We start from the raw sequence: 21545 nt of genomic DNA, 5'->3' as shown, positions 1-21545 counted from the left end.
CCCCCCGGGACTTCCGGTCGCAAATTCAAACCAGTTTTTCTCGCGAAGTACTGGTTGCCCCATCGTGCAGTCGCGCAATCTATGCACAAGCGCATTGGCATCCATTTGTTTGTATTCGGCGCTCCCAACGTCGGATCTACTATGGACACAGCCTTTAAATAACATCTAATGTATGCCTCCTTTGCACTTCTATCCAGAATGCTATGTTGCGGTTTTCTCCTAAGGGAGACTTGAAGTCCCAATCCACTTCCATGAGATTGAGGGGGAAAAAAATCATATTCAATGGGGGTTTTGGAGGGATCATAAATTAAAAATACAGTAACTGGTAATATGCAATTCAGCAAAGACAACACGTCTGTTTCACTATACACACTGATATGAAAACTTGCTTTATTTCATCCGACAAAGAGGTCTGTGCTCCCTGCCCCTCTTAATCTGTCCTTTTTTATATGCACTTTGACCACTATTCTTTAAATACTTTAGACTTTGTGGCGGGGGAAGGGAGAACCAGGCTTACAATAAAGGTCAAGCCCACTTGGTTACCCTTGACCCGTGTTTTGGGGTCCTAGAGTGTCAGCTCTTGGGCCCGGGCATTGTTTATGCATTACTGTGACTGTGTGCAAAATATGGGACAATTGCCGTTTGTGTTTACCGTTTCTAGAGGTGCTGGGATGCCCTGCTTCAGCACAGAGCAGGAAAAGGTAAAAATGGGACACCAGGGGTTAATGTATATCCCCACACTCCAGCCAGGTATAAGACGGAGGTTGGTTTGATTAAAATAGGGTTCAGGGGGAAAATCATATAATGTATGAAGTATGGTAACAATGTTTTTGAATAAGTGTAAAGAGAATGGGGTTTAACCATCCCCCAAGCTTGATATGTTGAAGGAATGTCCTAATGTTCTAATTTGTTGTATGCAAACGATTAGGAGAGAGACATGTAGACTGTTATGATTTTATTAATAATACCATGGGTGTAAATGCATAAACGGGCATGGCTCTTGTGTAGGTTACAGTTACGTGAGGTGAGGGGATTTACATGACAGGCAGGGGACAGGATACATTAAAAGATTCACCCTGCTAGTTTATGACCCACCATTCCGAAGGCCTGGCTTCTAAGGGACCCTGGGGAGAGGCCCTCCAGGATGTATACAAAAAGATAGAGCTTCAAAGGGGTTAAACAGCTGGCCAGCAACTGGGGGGATTCTTTGACCAGAACCAGATATTCTGTCACTGAGCAAAGGGGGTTTGGCCAGGTGGTATTATAAGCTGGTGCAGGCCATGGGGAAGTTGGCACTCTACGCAGATGTGGCAGTCATCTCCCAGTCCTTCAGAGAGAAAGAAGTAGCTAAGAACATCCAGAAAGCACTAGACATGCTATCAACATGGTACAGCGACTGGCAAGTAGGACTGAACTCCAGCAAGACTACAGCTACACTGTTTACCAAAAAGAGGATCAAGGCACACCCGCCAATCACCCTCAACGGAGAGGCTATCAAATGGGAGCCAAACAGCTCTTACCTAGGGGTAATCCTAGATAGCAAGCTAAGCTGGAGAAACCACATTGAGAAGATTCAACAGAAGGCAACAACCAAGCTGGCAGCACTGTACCCCCTGCTGAAGACAAGGACCATGCCTATCAAGAGCAAAGTCAATGTGATCAAGGCGATCATTAGACCCACAATGACATACGCCTCCCCGGTGTGGAGTGGTTGCCACCAACGGCAAAGATCTCTCCAAAAATTACAGAACAAGGCGCTGTGGATTGCGTCCAACGCTCCACTTCCTACAAGAATAGCAGACCTTCATAGGGAACTGGGCATCGAGATGTTAGATGAACATCTAAAGAAGCTCAACAAGAAATTCTACAAGGAACTGGACCAGAACTCAAACCCGCTGATCATGAAGCTTGCTGCGATCTCTGCAAACCCATTTGACCGCTACCCACGACCCATCACAGCGCTGACCTGTGAGACCAACTCAACTGTGGCAAGTAACACAGATCCAGAAGCTTCCTAAAGTGTGCGACAATACACTCAACAAGAGAACTTGGAGTAATGAGGCTCAAGCCTCGGTATCCAATATCACCATTGACAGATTTAATCTGTCAGTCAGAACAGAACGGTCAGGGAAAGTTGTTCTCTGCTGTAACATCAAGAAGGAGGGGGTGGGGGTGAAGAGGAGTTTTATCACCATCACAGATTTGAACCCAGCTCAAGATTCATCAGTTCTAAGGGATCCATCTAAGTTTTTCATGAGTCCATCAGTTCCATCTTGTGTGATTCACCTGAGATTCAGTCCCATTGGAGAAGTTCCAGCTCTGAGTAAATTGTCTACATTTTTCAGAGGATAAGTGACCCGAATTCAACAGCAAGAGGCCACGGGAAGGAAAAGTGGCCAGGAATTATTTTGGCTGTGTGTTTGCAGCTAGAAAGATTAGTTTTGTTATCCCAGTTTCCAAAGTAAGTGTGTCTTTTTACTGTATTTTTGTGTAACATAGTTGTGTACGTCCATTAGGTGAATAAACGCAATTTATTTTTATCTCTCTGCTTGCTCAATCAATGATCCCGGTAATTAAAAGTTGTAATAAGCTGGGTCCATCGTGACAGACTTGTAAACTCTGGCTAATGCAAGATCAGTCTGTACATGGGAGATCAGATCGCAGGTTCTGCACGCAACAAACCAGCCTCATTTTGCAGCAACACAGAGTTATTGTTTTGGCACCCATTTTTGCATGTACCAGCTTGTCATCCAGCATGTAAATGGTTAACCTACACATGTATTCAAGCGGGTACAATGATACCAGGACACGGAAAGTTCAGTGTTTGATGTTCAGATGCGCCCCAAAAAGTTTGCATTTAAGTACTTTTCTTTTCCTTGGCTCGGTGAACATGTACAGAAGCTCTGTACACTAGTTGAATAAAAGGACCGTATTCCTACAGTTACTTAGTCAAGAGACAGTGTAATGTAAGAATGTTGGAATTACACCAAGGGTCAGGTCAGAGGAATTAATCTCCTTTTGCAGAACTTTCTATCTACCTGGTTCATCTTACTTGTATTCACTGGCACTTGGCATGGGTTAAGCTCATTGATTGTATAACTGTCGTTTGTTTGTGCAGAGCAAATGGCCTGTTGCAGTGACTCCCTGAACAACGGGAGATAATTTCCTTTGAAAAAGTTTATTATGAAAGGTATTTTTCCACCTCGCTCAGCTACAGCTCCTTTCATTTCCTTTTTGTTTTTTTTTCCCCCCATATGTTAGAAGATTTGTGGTGTGCCATTGAATTTCTCTTTGCAAAAAAAAAATATAGATATACTGTATTCGCATTTTTGGTTTCTAACAACATAATCACACAATGCAGGTTTGCGAACCTAAGTTAAGTGAAGCATACGGGTGTGAAGATTGATTAAAAGGGAGGTATATGCAATGAGGTTAGGAAAAACCTTGAATCTAGAACTCAAGAGAAATTCAAAGCGTTAAAGCTGCAGTTCAAGCAATATCCTACATGTGATTTTTTAAAATAAATCAGTTCTGTACTATGAGAAAATACTTGTAGCATTTAAAATAAAACAACAACGACTGTGAATTACAGTTTTAATCTATATATATAAAATTGAAAGTTTGGTTGTGTGTGGGTTTGTGCACACGCTGTGATTGGCCTGCAGGGTGGGGTGACGTCAGCAACACATGTTTTTATTTAAGCAACTCTTGACATTTTTAATGTATTATAATGTAACAAGCATTTCTGATTTCTATAACAGCCATTTACAAAGTCATATCCCCTTTCTCTTTTGAAACAGGCTCTGGCACACCCCATTTGAGCCCTGCCCTCTCTTTAGCAGTGCACCAACTGTATCTAGTGACTGCCTGGTCACGTGATCTCCCCCACAGAACTTTGCATCTTTGGTCCTCTTCTGCTGCACTGACAGCCATTTATTAAACCACGAGCCGAATCTTCACCGATCGATTGGCAACTTAGATAATTACTTATTGTGTGGATTGTATTGATGCCCATATTAAAGGGGGAAAAAAATAAAATACAAAAAAACTGCAGCTTGGACTACTGTTTCAGTATTGTCATACTTGGTAGCATGTTTTTCTTGGTTTCTTGACACTTCAGTGAAAAGTCCCCCCTCTAAATACACTATTTATGGTTTTTGGTGGGGAAATTGCCTTTCACGCAGATTAAATCTACTACATTGTATCACGAATGGATTACACTTCCAAATCCTGTTTGTTGAGGATTTGGTATATTGATATTTTGTGTGCTCTCTTATCCATGGTATGTAGCAGCATGAAGCGGAGAACATTTATTTTTAACTTGCTGGGAAAGTTCTCACATACTCCAAATGATGACTACATGTGCACGTTTAGCAGAGTCTGGAGCCACAATGCAATGTTTAAGTTTGAAAACGTCATATCAAGTAGTATATCTGCTTGAAAAGCACAGTACAAAATAATCAGCGTGGTCATAATATTTTACACAGACTGAAGTGGCGCTTGGTTAGATCTTCATCTGCATTTTCTTCCAGTGAATGTGTTTTGTGGGCTTAAATTTAAGTGCACACCTCTGCGTGAACTCTTAGGCCTCGGCCAGGCTCCCTGCTTGCTCGCTGAGGCTCAGGGAAAGCGGGTGCTTTCCCTGGCCTTGCGGTTGCTTACCGCACGCGCCGTCAGGGGGCGGGCACGTCACTGGCCGGGGGCGGGCCAGTGACGTCACGGAGCTGGTTCGCCCTCATTGGGCGAACCGCTGACGTGACCGGCCTGTCGCGCCGGCAAGCGGGGGAATTTTAAATTCCCCTAAGACCTACGTTTCCGCGCGCTTGCGGAAGCATAGGTGAGCCCCTACTAAAGCCGCTCTAATTGCGGCTGTAGGGGCTCAGTGCTGAGCGGGAGCGCGCGTCAGCGCGCTTCCGCCAGCAAGCAGGGAACATGGCCGAGGCCTTAAAGCGGCAGTCCCAGATTTAATCACCTGGACTCAAAAATAATGTATTTGTATCATATGAAAAGGAATGTTTTTATTTTCTTCATGTCTCCCGAATCCATGCTTATCAGCTGCTTATATTTATCCGTTTAACTAATGAATATTTACTGTACTCTACAAACCGCAGACAAAGGGGGGTGAACAACCTACCAGTAGAATGAATGATTGACAGTTTCCATAAAGATTGTATAACAACGCTCACTAAATTGTTTAATATGGAAACCTTCATAGTAAAAAATAAAATATGCATGTTACCAGAACACACTTTTTTTGGTCTCTTATGTTCTCCACACTTACCACTTAGATTGTAAGCTCTTCGGGTCAGGGACTTTTGTCTGAAGAGCTTATTCCCATTGTTATAATGTGTCGCGTGTATTACTGCTGTAAAGCGCTATGTACCTGGACAACGCTAAATAAATAAAGAAATACATGTGTATTCCCCCCCCTATAGGTGCCAAATTAACGTGAACTTGCCCCTGATTCATTCTTCTTTGTTTAAAGGAAGAGGGTCTGCTTATGGGTTGTGTTCCACTCAAATAGTCCTTTTCTGTTGGTGGGGTTTTGCCTACAAGAACAGGACGGAGAAGTGGGTGGTTAGTGTTCCTGATATATTGCTGCTCACTCTGTGCCTGGTCTGTGGCTAAGTTGACTACGTCTGTTCCATTTCTAGCACCTCTCACCTTTCACACTGGAAAAACAAAGAGCTACTGAATAGTCAGATAATGGGAGCGTGCCCATGGAAACATTGAAATTGGCATTTACTTTGTTTTTGAGCTCTGTAAATCAGCCTTGGGTTACAGAACTGCTGCTGACGTTAACTGTTTTTTTTTTTTGTAATATAATTTTTTTTGTTTTAATCTTTTTTTATTGCGTTTTTTCAGGGATATACAGATAGTTACAGAGTGGTGGAAACGGTACAATAGGAACAGCAAACACTGTACATGGCATAATCTTATAACATGCATCTCTATAATTGGGGTTTAGCATCTGTTAACCTTTTGTGATTTCGATCATTCGATCATCAGGGGGGGGGAAGAGAGGGACGGGAGCAGGTTATCTTCCCCCCTCCGCCCAGTACCCCCCTTTCCCCAGCCCACCCAGCACCGTCCTATTTTATAGGCATACAGCTTTTAGTTTCAGGGTAGGGATTTTTACCTTCTATTGGGATCTATGTTTTTCTCTCTCTGGAGCCAAAAAAGTTTGTAATATTTTTACCAAAATGAAAGCGCAGCTGTCTTCGGAAACCTTTTCTCTCTGCTAGTTTTCTTGGAAGCAGCGACTTTATTTAATTTCTTCCATTGTTTTCATTTTTGTTTCTTCTTTGGCATTGAACTCACTGCATTGTTTTCAAGTAATATTCATTTTTATGGTCCCAAGAAGCTGGCACTGGGTTTAGTAGCCAGGCCTCCTACTTTGGGAGCCGGGACTGGCTCCTATCATATGCTGCCTTTACGTGTCTTCCTGCAGCCATCTCTGCGATGGAATTCTGCGCGCAGCTTTTTGGATCCTTGTAAGGCCTTGATTATAACAGATACCGTCGGGCGGCAGCGCGATCCGGTGACGTCACCCTCACCCTGCTGCCGAGCGGTATCTTGAACATACAGACAGGGAGGCGTGGCGGAGGCGTGGCCGTGAGCGGTTCTCTCTCATTGGCTGAAACGCTCTTGTGACGCAGCCGTCGCCTCCAGCGAACAAATTCCTCTATCTCCTCCCCAGTCGTCCGCTCTGCAGCTCCAGGCGGTGCGCACGCCACTACAGGTATGTTTACTTTTAATTGTTTTTTTGGCGTCGCGATACGCGTTGCAACCAGCGTTTTTAGGTATAATCGCAGCCTAACAGACTCCAAACTAAACAGCAATTTAATTACCTACCTTCAGCGCATGCAAGCGGCCGACTAAATCTGGAGTGTAGCCCACTAGCGTGTGTATTAAAGACGAGAGCTTCACCCACTGGTATATAATATTCTGCCATGAGGCTGTTATTTTTCCATGCACTCCGAGGTTTGTTTTAGCTATTCATCTTCAACAGACACTTGATGATTTAAAAATAAAATAACATGCTATTAGCTGAAGGACTCCGAACCACATCATTTAACTTTGCTGGTCTCACTGACGAGTGGTTCCTTAGCTCGGTGTGGCTATAAGGCAGTTTACGGAAGTAACTGCTTGGCGACGTTTGCTTACAACGCGTTTGCTTACAACTTCAGCAGCAGAAAATGTTCCTGGCAAGAGGTGGATTTTGGTTCTCTTAAAAGACGACAAACTCTCCCCCCCCCCATTAAATTAAGCCTAAAGTGGCGAATATCAGTGAAATTGCACACATTGGGGGTTATTCATCTGAGCGCAGCTTCTGGTTAGAGGAGAGCCCCTAATTGCTTTCCATACACCTTGATTGCCACCTGATCTAAAAATGTTATTTTAATTCGACCTTTAAAAGATGCAATGAAAGGACATTCAGCACACACATAAAGCGCATCTTTAATTGTGAATTAAAAGTACATTTTGATATCCGTCGACAATCAAGGGGGATAGAGTGCAAGCAATTAGGGTCTCCCTTCTAACTTCACACTGGAGGCTGTGCTCCACTCAGCAGTGGTACTCAACTCCAGTCCTCAAGACCCCTCCACCAGGTCAGGTTTTCAGGATATCTCTGCTTCAGCACAGGTGGCACAATCGGAGTCTCGGTCTTCGACTGAGCCTCTGATTGAGCCACCTGTGCTGAATCAGGGATATCCTTAAAACTTGACCTGCTGGGGGGTCTTGAGGACTGGAGTTGAGCACCCTTGGTGTACTGTTTCCATTTTTCCCCTCGTGCTCCTACCCCAGTGGGATTATAAATTGAGTGAGCACCTCCTGTGTTGGCGCGATAGCAAATTAACGAATAACCCAATCTGTCGCACAGAAACTACCATTGAAGGCAGTGCGGGTCTCTGTGCTCTTGTGCCTGTTTAATGAATACCCCCTCTCTCCAGGTCCGTATTCACCGTGCTGCCTTACTCCTGGCTCTTGGTGATTTTAGCTGTATTTTAATATTTTTATTGAACTTTTTTCCTGCAAACTATAATTGTTGGTTTATAAAATGAAGCATAAATATCTTACAGCTTTTTGGGGGTTGTTATGACTCAAACTGCAGTTTTAGAAGTACATTTAAGTTCCTTTTAGCCAATGTCAGTCAAAGTACCGCACACAGCAACCGGGGGTTGAAAGTGGCAATTTGTCCACATTATGATTTATTTCGAGAGATTTATAATGGAGGCATAATTTTTGCTTGATTATGTACATTAGGAGTGCTCAACTCAAGGCATCAAGACGCCCTCAACAGGTCAGGTTTTCAGTATATCCCATCTTCAGCACAGGGGGCTGTTGGACTGAGCCTCTGAACCACCTGTGCTGAAGCAAGGATATCCTGAGAACCACACATGTTGGGGGTGCCTTGAGGACGAGTTGAGCGTCCCTGTTATACATGACACTTATTGTGCACACATGTAAAACAAGGTTATAATAACTATTTCATATAGCGCTTTTTTCCCAATGAGACTCGAAGCGCGTCACAATGACAGTACAGCGCGCGGTATGCAGTACACAGAATTTTTACAGACAGTCCCTGTCCAGATGAGCTTACAATCTGATTTTGGTGCTGGAGGGAGATAAAGTGACTTACCCGAAGCCAGAAGAAGCTGACCCCGGGAATTGAACCAGGTTCCCCTGATTCAAACTTGGTGTCATTGTTAACGGATTTGTGTCTTTGTTAACTAATTTGTGTCTTTGATCACTGAGCTGCTCCTGCTAGTTACTTTTGTAGTAATGTCATACTTATACATTGGCACCTACTGTCTGCTCTCTCTCTATATATTCACACAGTTGTCAGTTAATTGAACGCTGTAATTATTATGCCATCAGATTTTCTGATTTGTAGAGAGGAGATAAAAAAAAAAGTAAGCTACAGAATTACATTAAATCACTTTGTTACACAGAAAAGCGGAGGTTTCTTCTCTCCCCCCCCCCCCCCCAACTTTCTGTTAAATAAAACGTTAAATAAAAGGTATCTGAATATTTAAGTAAATTAAATAATTCCCAAACAGAGCTTTATTGACAAATGCTCTGGCAGGAGGAGTAGAAGGCCCAAAGGCAGAAGTTGGACCAGCCACTCTTCAATTAAGAGGTGCCACCTGTTCTAGCTCAGGCTCACCTGTGTCTTAGTGAGTAGAGACAGGTAGTTAAACTCATCCCCTTTCCAGCACTCCGAGTCCTTCTTTTAGCTTCTGTAAACTTTACTGAAGTACAATAGATAACAAAAAAGGGAACTTTGGGGTAGCAAAATAAGGGGAAGGTGAAAAGACAAAGCTGTCTCTGGGATTTCAGAGAGAGATGTTACTCCAGTAGTCTGCTGGCTTGAAATGGAAGCAAGTTGACCCAGACAAGCAGGAAATAAGGTAGGGACTGCACCAAGTAACAAGGGGAGATGGGACAGTCCAACACACAGAGGAGAAAAGGGGGGGGGGTGGCCAGGATAACAGGGGAGAAACCCAGAAGTGCTGGGTGAAGAGATAGAACACCGTCACTGGGTTCGTGAACCTCCCTCTACTCCTCCCAGCTTCACCGCGTTCTGACTTAAACCCTCCTGCCCCCCACTTAACTAATCGGGCTGTGCTGCTTATGGGCCTGGAAGGGCTGTGTAGCACCTGGTACACGGATTGGGAGGTACATAGTTACATAGTAGATGAGGTTGAAAAAAGACATATGTTCACCAAATTCCACCTATGATAAATTTAGGTTCTCGGCCAACCTGCGTGTTGGAGGCAGAGTAAAATCCTGCTCCCTGGTTAAAATAGTGTGTTAATTGCCCAGGGATGACCGAAATGTAATACGTTTATTTTCAGCCTGTAAATACCATGAAAAATATTACTACTTTCAGGTAACACGATGTTTCCACGCTTCATCTTTTAAATGACGTACTGTATTTTAACAATCTCACCTGAGGAATAGGAGTTACCCCCTTTTGCTTCCAGAGCGGCATTGAGCCCTGTCGTGGTGAACTGTTTAATGTTGATGTTGTGGTCTGTTTCTTCTTTCCGCAGATATTATTAATGGGGCCCAGGAACAGTGTGAATTGCCTCCCATGGACGGCTTCCCTCACTGTGAGGGTAAAGTTAAGGTAAGAAGAAAAAAAAAAAAAAGTGTGTGGGACATTTTACATGGTAATAAAAAACCAAAGGTTGAAACTTGACACGACAGCAATGCGTCTTCCCCCCCTGATTTTATTAGGAACTCTGGGTGTCCTGTTTATGTGGTTGCTTGATGTGAGGGGGGGCCTCATTAAGCAGAGCCTCAAGTATCATCTAAACACAGGACCCTGTTATTTTATATGGCTATTTTATGTGGTTTCCATTAACCCTATTCCGTTAACTTGTTGCATACGGGTTTCTCAATATGCATTTGGTGTAAAAACAAACTGAATTTGTGTATTGTCCGCTGAAGGGAAGATTTTTAAACCACCCCTTTGATTCAGTGTGAAGATGGCATATTCAGTGTAAAGAAATCGGTGTATCCAGGAAAACCGTCTGACCCGATCAGAGAATCAATTTCTAGATAATGCAGTAGATAATTGCTTAATCTCACAACCCTTAAAGTTCTTGATTACCATCTGTGGTGGTAGGCACTCTCTCATCTATGGCATTACGTGGCCCTTGCAACCTTCCAGCACTGAAGGGGTTAACTTCACAAACATTTCTTTTTAGTGGAGTATATGTTTCAGGAAACTCCTTAAACCAGTTACTTATGCATAGTACTGTAGTGCATAGTGCATTTTACAGCTAACTCCACACAGATTGTGAAAGTGCTATTTTGGTGTCTCAGTATCCAGCTCTGAAAATAGCCATTTTGATATTAAATTGACAGAACAAAAATGTAATTTGCAATCCGTATTAAAAAAAGTACTTGTGTTGTGCTTGAGAAGGAATCTTTAAAAGTACTGATCATATGGAGCAATAGGTGGAGTTAAAGGAAGACACATGTATGTAAGATAATAGAATGTATCACATTGTGTGTTTTTAATAATGATTTAGCTTTCATTTTGTGAATCAAAATGCTGGGTAAAAAAAAAATTATTATTTTTTTTTGCCAGATTGATAAGCAAGATTTTATACGTGACATTTATATTATTGTATATTTAATATTGATGCTCACAAATCTAATTTAAATTACTGACACTCTGCGTGATGCTCATCTTGGTTTACCTGTTTGTTTAGAGCAGGGGTCTCAAACCCAGTCCTCAGGGGACAACAGCAGGCCAGCTATTATGGATATCCCTACTTCAGACTGAGCCACCGATTGAGCCACCTGTGCTGAAGCAGGGGTATCCATAAACATTGGCCTGTTGGTGGCCCTTGAGGATGGAGTTTGAGACCCCTCGTTTAGAGAGAGAGAATAAAGCTCTAGAAACCATCACTGCCAACTCTGCCAATTACAAAATGCATCGGCAAGCAAAAAAGGTTAACTGTACACAGAAGACAAGCCAGCAGAGACACAAAATGTCACATTACTGATGAACTAGAATCGTAATAGAGTTCAGCGTCTGCACATTTGTGTAAAAGAAAAAAAAACAATTGGGGAAATAATGATTTTGCAAATAAATTGCAATTACTGCTGACATTCGAACAAGACCGCCATGCTTGGTATGTGCTCATTTGATATACAGTATAAAGGAAAGGCATCATGAGGATTTTCAGCTGGCAAGTAATTTTTTTTTCTTCCTCTTACCAGCGAAATAAAAGGTGATAATTAAAAGATCGCCACTGTTACACAAGCTGCGTGCAGTGACGAAGAACACGAGTTGCTTTATAGAGCAATCTTGTCAAACGCCACTTTAGCGCCGAAGGGGCTTGTGTTAAACTTGCAGTGTTGAGGGCTCATCTGACATATTAGTGCAGGGGCGGACAACTCCAGTCCTCAAGAGCCACCAACAGGTCAGGTTTTCAGAATATCCCTGCTTCAGCGCAGGTGGCTCAATCGGTGGCTTTCATAATGATTGAGCCACCTATACTGGCGCAGCGATATCCTGAAAACCTGACCTGTTTGTGGCTCTTGAATGGAGTTGGCCACCCCCCTGCACTAGTGAGTAAAAGGTGCAGTTTCCCCCTGACCTATTTTAAAGGGGGCTTTACTGCAGTAGTGTGTTCACATGGGTTTATTCTCCCGTTCTCCTCTCCAGCAGGGAGCACAGAGCCGGTTTCCATACAGTCTATAAAATGATCTTATCGGAGACAGTGTCTCATCTTTATCTTCTAATATAAGGTTTTGAGATCTTTTAATCACGAAGCAAGGGGTTAGCAGCCATATTAAATAGGGATAAACTCCAGCAGGACCCCAATATCGACAACCTCATGGCGTAATGTTCTACTTCATTGCACAACAGCCAATCTGTGCTGCTCTTTGGAATGAAGGTGCCATTTGAAATAATGGTGTAGTTACTGTACCTTAAAGAAACGCAAAGACCTATGCATTTACCGTGGTGTAAACCAAATGTAATCTAAAAACAAGCGTTGCGGTATCTTATTATTCAGCTCGCGTAGCGACATACATTGAATTGAAACGATAAAATAGTGCAAAGAGGGAAGTTGTAAATATTTATAAGTGGTTAAAATCCGAGTCTGTTCAGACTGCAAAATGTACGGCAGCAATACCACTTTTGTACAGAGGTAGGGATTTGAAGAAGGACACACAGATTTAAATCTGTACAAGCAAATATTTATGTATTTCTACAAAATGTGTACTTGGTTGTATTTAAAATTTCATTTTTGGAAAAGGAATTAACACTTTTTTTTTTTCTTCTTGATGTTATTCTGAATGTATTCATTATTGTCCAATCATTTTATAATCATTTTCTTTTAAAGGTGGTGGTCGTCCAGTTGCATTTCTTATGGACCTCTAAAATTGAAGTGTTTGTTAATCAAATGCTTTATCTCCCCTTATGCCACCCTATCCTTCTCAGGGAACCAGTAGGGATAAGGAAAGGTGTACAATCATTTGCTGATCACACTGTGACATCACACAAGGGATGCAGCCAGCGGATATCCAAACCCTCCCAAGTCTTAACTTTTTTTTTTATCATTAAACTAAAGAAATACGTACGGCTGTCAGATTTGGGTAAAAAAAAGTACCAATTTACCCAGATGAGACCCATTAAACATGTCACTTAAGTTAGTTCACTTTGATCCTAACAGGGACTACCCCTTTATCAGGGACCAATTTGGTCATTTTTCCGTAGCTGGGGGAATGCCTTGATCATCTGTTCAGTGGCTTTAAGAACCCTGTGTGTTGCTCTTCTCAGTGAAGTAGGTGAGAACACTTGTGGAAAGTCCATGTTCTATTTCAGATGATTGACCCTCTTCTTTCCTGTTACAGTGGATGAAGGACATGTGGCGATCTGATTCGTGCTATTCAAATTACGGCGTTGATGGCTCTACATGTTCTTTCTTTATTTACCTCAGTGAGGTCAGTATGCCTTTTCCCTGCTAATTCCTTTTCCCTATGTGATTAGGTTGATGGTTCATTCTTTGCTTTACATGGCATGCTACTGCCAAAAAAAATAAACTACTACAGCTGAACCCCGTTATAACGCGATCCTTGGGGTCCACCGAATGAGACCGCATTATAACTGGGATAGCCGCGCTTTGTGTGTGTGTCCATTAGCAAAAAAGCATTGAATCTTTAAAAAAAATAAATGGGTGTGTTTTTAAATCGGGAGCCGCGTTATAAGCGTTGTAGCGAATCGCGCTATAACGGGGTTGAGCTGTACCTGAAACAAGGGAGACAATAACCATTTGTTGATGCTTTCTTATTACAAGGGTTAATCCGCCTCTTCCTGTGTCATGCTATTTAATCCCCTCTAAATATCAGATGATGATGTAATATGGTTGAAGACTGGGTTAGAATTAAGGTAGGTTTAGTGCCACACTAAATCACATTGGCGGTCTTGGTGGGATAGGAACCAATAGTTCATTATTTGGTTCCCCTGTACCCAATCCTTGCTTTCTAATATTAAAATGCAAAAGGTACCATGGGGCAGATCCATTAAGTACTGATCCCGGGTAATCGCACCCGAACTAGCGTCATCTAACACGGTTTGGATTTTCTTTGTGGGCTACTAGTTAGTATAAAGGGTTAGCAGCCTTAATGGGCTAACTTTGTGGGATCACTCAGGTTATTGCCCTCCCCATCATGTGATGCAGGATGACTATGCAGAAAGGGTTCCTTGTATGTCTTGTGACCCGTGATGTCACTATAGGGAGATAGAAGGGTATATATAGCTCCGCCCAATGTTTTAGAAACAGACTGAAGCCTCACCGTGAGTCCTGTAAATAGGTTTGTGTATAGTATGTGTATTAAGGATGTCCTGTCAACATTTATTGTATTCCGTTCAGGAATGTGCCCTTTATAGTCTGCGCCTGCAGTAATAGCGCAATATTGTTCTCATTCGGGAAGAGGGGTGAGCATGTGCTCAGCAGGGAGTTCTCCGAGTAGAAGTTCCGGAGCATAATCGGATCAGCCCCACCGGAAGGTCCTAAGTAAACTCCCAATTAAAATATGCATGGAGCGCCAGGCTGTCACGGGATACTAATCCCGGAGGACCGTGTATTCCCACCATAGACCTACTTCAAGATTCCCAATCTAACTTGCTAAGGGGAACAACCATAAGCACCTCCCCAGCATGTAGGAGTGAGAGCTGCCAGGGGAAGAAGCACAGAGTAACCATACTTGCTACCAGTTAATGTCTGAAGTGAAGTCTGTTTTGTATGGCGAGCATTATAAACGGATGTGAATAAAGCTTGTGTGTACTATAAAAGTTCCTAGCGGACATCCTTAATCTATCTGCATATCCACGCCCAGCCTACACCGACCCAGCACCCTGAGCAGGTCTGAGAGACTGTGCGTGTGTACGTTCGGGCAAGGAAGGTTACGTGTATATTAAAATATTTAGCAGTAAATTAGAAGTGTAAATTTTTTTTTCCTTAGAGCTCTTAAATCTCTAATAAGCTCTCTTTTAAGTGTATAAAACAATATACAGTTAACCTTGAGTTGAAGTTCTGTGCCCTTATTCCTTTGATTAATGCTCAGCGTCAAAGACTGAAATCTTAAATGTTTGTGAATGCAAGCATGAAATGGAATTCTAATAACTACGACAATGATATGAATTTACAATCTGTGTAGCCTGCCAAAGATAACTTGAAAAGGGAGTAATTTGTCTAGGCAAGCAAGGCCTCCCCCCTCCCCGACAACATGACATCTCCGAAAAGCCAACTTGATTTTGGGAATCTGCATTATCACCGTAATAATTGGTGCTTTTCTGTTTCTGTCTACAATAAGCATTTGCCATTTTTCTTTTTCATTTTCTTTGGTTCAAAGTTTTATTAGCTACATTGGACCTGGGTAAAAGTAGATTAGATGTAGACTATAATACATTATTGGCATAGCAACATTTCCATTCTTCACAAATTAAATTATACACAGAGTTTTCAAAAGCGTCTAGGTTTCTTCAGATGTACTCTTAGGTTTACATTTTATTTTCTTATCATGAGATCTTTCTCTAATTTAAGTCTGTATGTATTTATACTTCCATTTTTTTAAAACATTTGTTAGCATTTACTCGACAGTCTTAATGCATTTGAGAGATTTTTTTTTCATCCATGCACAATAATATGGTTACCGTTAATGTTACTTAAGTAATAATCAACGTAGAACAGTGCGTTACTGGCCAATAATGCCCTGTTCTGAGGGGATTATTACGATTAAAGGCTAAATGTAGGCTTTTTTCATAAAGAAGATGGAAGAGTTGGAGGTCCGAGGCGAAGCCGAGGGACTTTAACCCAGCCAGGGCATTATTGGCCAGTAATGCCCTGTTCTGAGGGGATTATTACTAATATAGGCTAAATCTAGGCTTTTTTCATAAATAGACACTTTTGTATAGTTATATATAGATTTTTTTAAATTAAAATAAAATGGTTAATACATTAAAGCACCTCTATACACACTTAAACTGCAGATATCTATATCCACCCACTGCCGCCCCCTCTGTGTACACACTCCCACACCCACACACAACAGCTCTACACACACAACACAAACTTCTGCTACATCCACTCTGCTGCTTCTGAGACACACACACACACACACACACACGCACGCACGCTGCAGCTACACACACACACACACACACGCTGCAGACACACACACACACACACACACACGCTGCAGCTACACACACACACACACACACACACACACACACACACACACACACACTCTGCAGCAGACACACACACACACTCTGCAGCAGACACACACACACACTCTGCAGCAGACACACACACACACTCTGCAGCAGACACACACACACACTCTGCAGCAGACACACACAGCAAACTGCTGCTACAGCCAAACTGCTATATACACTCAACACCACTACACACACGCCACACACAAACTCTGCAGACGCACACACACAAACTCTGCAGCAGACGCACACAAACACTCTGCAGCAGACGCACACACAGCAGCAGGCACACAAACTCTGGCACAGCAGACACACACACACGATAGACAGAAACAGCAGCTACAAACAAACTGCAGACAGACACTTACTTTGCAGCTACAAACACACACTCTCCCTCAACTCAACTGTCAATGGAGCTGTGTTCACGGAGGGAGAGGGAGGAGTCACTGCCTGGCTGCTGCTTCCTGACCAATCCCCTGACCTGTGTGAGAGCTGTTCCTGCCTCCTGACCAATCCCCTGCCCTGTCTCAGAGCTGTTATGACAAAAGGAAAAACTGATTGGCTAGATATAAAAACTTTGCAAGCTGCCAAAGATTCTGGGCATTACTGAATGAATAATGCCTGGAATTTTAACCAATCAGAGAGCAGGGATTTCAATAATGCCTGGAATTTTACAGTTTTAGCCTATAATCTGTGTTTAACTTAGTTTCTGGTGGCAATGTGAAAGATATCTTGAGCAGAACGGTGTTAGTGCTCACCACACCACAAACAGGACTTAGACCGCGGGGCTGAGGTGGGGATACAGATAACCGCCGACCTACAACCACAAGACCAGGTTCGGATTGCAGAGTCAGGGTCGTGTAGCCGAGTCAGGGTAGGAGAGTTTGGGTAGATCAAGGTACTTGCCGTAGTCAGGGGTTGGAGAGAGAAGAGTAGTCATTATCCGTGGTCGAGGATAGAGCGGGAGTCCAGTAAAGAGCCGAGGTCCAGGGTTACGAGAAAACAGAGGTCCGGGCATGAGCTGGGGTCACAACGAAGAGAACAAGGCAACGGCACTGCACAGCAGCGAGCAGCTTGTAGCCTTAACAGTAGGTTATGCTCAGCCAGTATGTTGGATGACTGGCTCGGTACTTAGGGCAGGCAGCCAATGGTAATGGCAGCACAAAGCTGCAGGGTAACGAGAAATCAGACATGGGTTGTCCACTGATGGGCAGGGGCGGAGTGCATCGCAGGGGAGCAGTAATTCACTGAATTAAACCCTTGCGTGCTTCTGGAAATGCGCCGCCGCTTTGTATTGGAGACAGGAGCGTCCTCCGTCACGAGAGGTGGTGCAGGGGCGGAGCCTAGGTCCGGTGCCAGCAGGAGTATTGCGGCGCTCATGCGAGGGGCGTCGCCCAATGCGTCATGGGGGCGGGACCGAGGTCCAATCCTGACAAACGGGGAACCCTGTTTTCTCTGAATCCGTTTTGCATTTGACGGTCGGAACATAAAATTGCAAATTCACAAATTTCGAGTAACGAGAATAAAAACACTTGTGGTTTAATGAGCCACTTTGCCTCGTAGAGAGAGGCAAGGTTAATTAATGTGACTGATTATTAAAGTCAGATTATTGGGGGGTGTAGTCCTATGCCACAAACACCTAGAATCTAGACTAATCATAAAGCTGGATTTCACATGGCTTTAAACCTTTAGTGTATAATTGAAATTAACTTGTGTGTGTGTGTTGCAAGCTCAAGGGAATAACATCAGTGCAGATATGTTTACTTCGGAATCTGTTTGGTTTTGGATTTTTCCTGTGTGTGGAGATATGCCAATCTATCAGATTCTGGAGACGCGCCAATTTCTCGCTGAGCAATGCCAGGGGGAAATTCAGACTCCAAAAAAAACAATGGTGATTCTTTCCGATGAAGTATTCTGTGTTTGTCACACAGTACCAGTAACCTACTGTTCTTCTTCTTTTTTTGGGGGGGATACTTTGTGCCGTGAAGCTTGTTTTTGTGCTTATTTACTTACCGTGTTTGCGCTTTCCTCTGCAAACATTACTAGATTTCAGTCGCCCACTCCCTCCCCCATGTACACAGCTGTGTGTTTAGCCTTTTTTAAATGAACGGCAAATGGAATTTTTAGACTTGTTCTTTTTCGCTAGGTTGTAGTCAACAAGATATAGTAACGGCAGCCAAGTTAAATAATCTTTTCTCTCAAAATGAATATTCTGCGGTGTACTTGGTAACACTGACGATGTTTGTACTTTCTAGCCCACCATAGCTCCATCAGAATAAAGAAACAATTAGTCACAACATAAAGGTAACTTGCAGGTTGGTTGTGTTTATTTAAGCATGAAACGCATCTTCCCAACAGTAGGTCTATCTGAGCTCTGAACAACAGTAGGTCTATCTGACAACAGTAGGTCTATCTGAACCCCTGCTCTAAGCCACTACAAGTTTCAACAAACGTTGGTGGTCCCTAGATACCTTTAGTAGTCCTTGAAGCCCTTAGACACACACTTCAAGCAGCTCCTGGCATTAATATTGCGGCCAACATTTCATTCATTATCATGCCTTGATAAAGCGCCACGGGGTGAAACGCGTAGGTTGGGAGATACCTCCGTTTTTCTTATACATGGCCTAATAAATAGCTTTATTTTTCTGGGAAAGCACTCTGTGTTTTTTTTCTGGTTGTTCCACAAGTAGTGCTCCCTTTCTCTCCATTTTTCTTATTTCATTGATGGAGGCTGATTTATAGATTGAGGTCTAATATAAATATTATGATACATGTATGTACAAATTATACTGATTAACCAATTGTGCAGTGATCAGTATTGCTCCAGTATAAGGAAAAGTTTGAGACGGAGGCTGGATGGAAATTGGAAAGATTTGCCATGTAGAGATTGATTTTTTTCTTTTCTTTTATCGAGAGGCTTTGAGGTGTGTGATTATACGCCGTAAAACAGGGCTCTTTAATAACTTGCGTCCGCTTGTCGATATCCAGCCTGCAGAGGGTCTTGAGGTTGCTCTGGGATTGTCTGCACTTAACTGCAATTAAATTAGCGCGTACAGTTTTCCATATTGAAGCTCACTTCTGCACATGGTTAATATAAATATATGATACAAATAATATAAATGTTTGCACAATGTAAGCATGACATTTTTACATCTTCTTAAATGTACATTAAATTACATTCCAAAGCTTTTGTGGCCTGACCCTCCTACTCGTAATATTTGTTCCTCTTCGGCTCCTTTTGGAAAACTAGTTGCAGAGCTCTGCCGTAAAAAGTCCTACTGCTGCATGTTCATTTTGATGGGGGCAGAGGTATTCCCAACAGGAACTACTGCTTTAAAGCTATTTCTCCAGCGAGCATATTAGCCATCTGAAGACAGGCATCGTGCTGAGGCCAGAGAGCTCTGTCTGGAAGCGGCCGTGTAAAAATGGGAAAAATAACAAGCAGATAGCGTGTCCTGCTGGTTGCAGGAGCTTTAAAGAAGCAAACACAAGGGTGAGGATGGATGAGATGGCTGCGTGTGTCGTGTCATTGTCAGACACAGTGGAATCCAGAGCACCAAATTAAAGAAGGTGGGAAAAACGGAGAAAGCCAACCAGTTTCTTAATTCCCCCCCCCCCCTGTTCAATCCTCAAAAACAGCCCACGGGCTGGTGCAGAACTCTCTCAGCCGTTTCAGTGGTCTTATGAGCTTCTTTGTGAGAAGGATACAACAAAAGACAGGAATGCCCAATGCTACATCCAATGTGACAAAAATACATAGTAAAATACTTCAATATTCTCGTGAGTAAGGTCATTTAGTTAAACCCTTATGCCAAAGCGTCTTTGTAAGAAGGACCAGAGGACCCTGATGTCCCTTCTTTGAATTAACAAAAATTCCCCCCAGCTCCGAGGTGGCATTTGAAATCTGTGCCAGATCTAAGAAACAGGAATAACGATCTTGTTACATGTTACACAGCTTGGAGCACAAAATGGTGCAGTGCGTCAAAACCAGTGTTTGTGTGTTAATATGTATACCCCAGTGAGTCACGAAGAATATTAATATGACTGACTGTGTTCTCACCTATAAATCAAATAATGGATTTCTCTTTTAGGACTGTCCTTATTTTTAGATATGGTCTGCCTTGGTTTTTATGCAGCACATTTTTGTTGCAGACTTTGTTCCTGTTCCTCCTGCATTGGAAATTGTGCTGGACTTGTTACATGATCTTACTCAACGCAGTTTGTATTTGTGTATAAAACATCATATATGGCATCCCTGTACATTGTTGACCAGAACAGTACCTGCAGTAAATTGAAAATGTAATTGGTAACACGAGACCTAGGGTGCAATGATGGCTTGTACAAAGTCACACAAGGGTGCTGTATCACACTCCCACTTCAGAGGCTAGTTTTTTTTTTTTAAACAGCTGTTCATCTTCCCTATTTTAAAATATCCTGCGATGCAGGCATCACATAACATATGGTGCTTTAAAGGCAAAGCCAAGCAAGAAATATATATTTACAGAATAAAAGAGGCATATTGAGGGCCTACGGAGTTTAAAGTAGAAATACCCTTTGTAGCCTGTCATGGGAACTTTTTCTAAATTGGCTTTCATAATTAAAACATGCACGGAGCAGTCTTCATCCGGAGCTTCAGTTTCCTTTCAAATATGAAATGCTTCAGTTGATTCAAGGACACATGACTTCACACACACAAACTTTTTGTAACAAATTATTTCCCAAAGGCCTTGGGATACGATCACTTCTCCATGGGCTTAATTGTTAACATCGAAATGTAAAAAAAAAAAAAAAAGTTCTCTTTTGAAGAAAATAAGTGATTATAGATCTGTATGTTTTGATGTATCTGTGGCAGCTTCTGTGACACCCAAGTTCTGACCCAATCTGCATTGTGATCACATAATGTAGTTTATGAACAAACTAAAGCTACATATCAGATGTTTTACTTGGCTAAAAGTGTCCCAGGTTCTAATATAATAAAGATGACTGGCGGGGCAAATGTATTTTGTGGCAGTTAGTGCAGAGGTAATGCTGAGAATTTTGGGGCCCATAGCAAGCATGTATCAGGGCCCCAAACCCTCATAGCATCTGGCCCATTTAAAGCTGCAGACCAAGCAGTATTCTACTGTATGTGTGTTTTAAAAAAATAATTAACTAAATTAGTTCTGTACTAGGAGAAAATACTTGTAGGATTTTTTTTTTTTTTAAACAATTCTGAATGACATTTTTAATGTATTATGTAACAAGCATCTTTTTTTTCTATAGCCACCATTTACACAGTTACGTCCCCTTC

At 42.5% G+C, this 21545-nt stretch overlaps 1 protein-coding gene across 3 annotated transcripts in view; it reads left to right on the top strand.

The window, feature by feature from the left end:
• MGAT5 (alpha-1,6-mannosylglycoprotein 6-beta-N-acetylglucosaminyltransferase) overlaps positions 1-21545 on the top strand; it is a 211532-nt gene that overhangs the window by 118148 nt on the left and 71839 nt on the right. For all 3 annotated transcript variants that reach the window (XM_075609542.1, XM_075609541.1, XM_075609540.1), the window contains exons 4-5: positions 10062-10138; positions 13387-13476. In XM_075609542.1, coding sequence (XP_075465657.1) covers positions 10062-10138; positions 13387-13476 — 167 coding nt within the window. The remainder of the gene's footprint in view (positions 1-10061; positions 10139-13386; positions 13477-21545) is intronic.

The sequence above is a fragment of the Ascaphus truei genome, chromosome 7, assembly GCF_040206685.1.
Source record: "Ascaphus truei isolate aAscTru1 chromosome 7, aAscTru1.hap1, whole genome shotgun sequence".
Lineage (NCBI taxonomy): Eukaryota > Metazoa > Chordata > Amphibia > Anura > Ascaphidae > Ascaphus > Ascaphus truei.
This window is presented reverse-complemented; position numbering and strand designations above follow the sequence as displayed.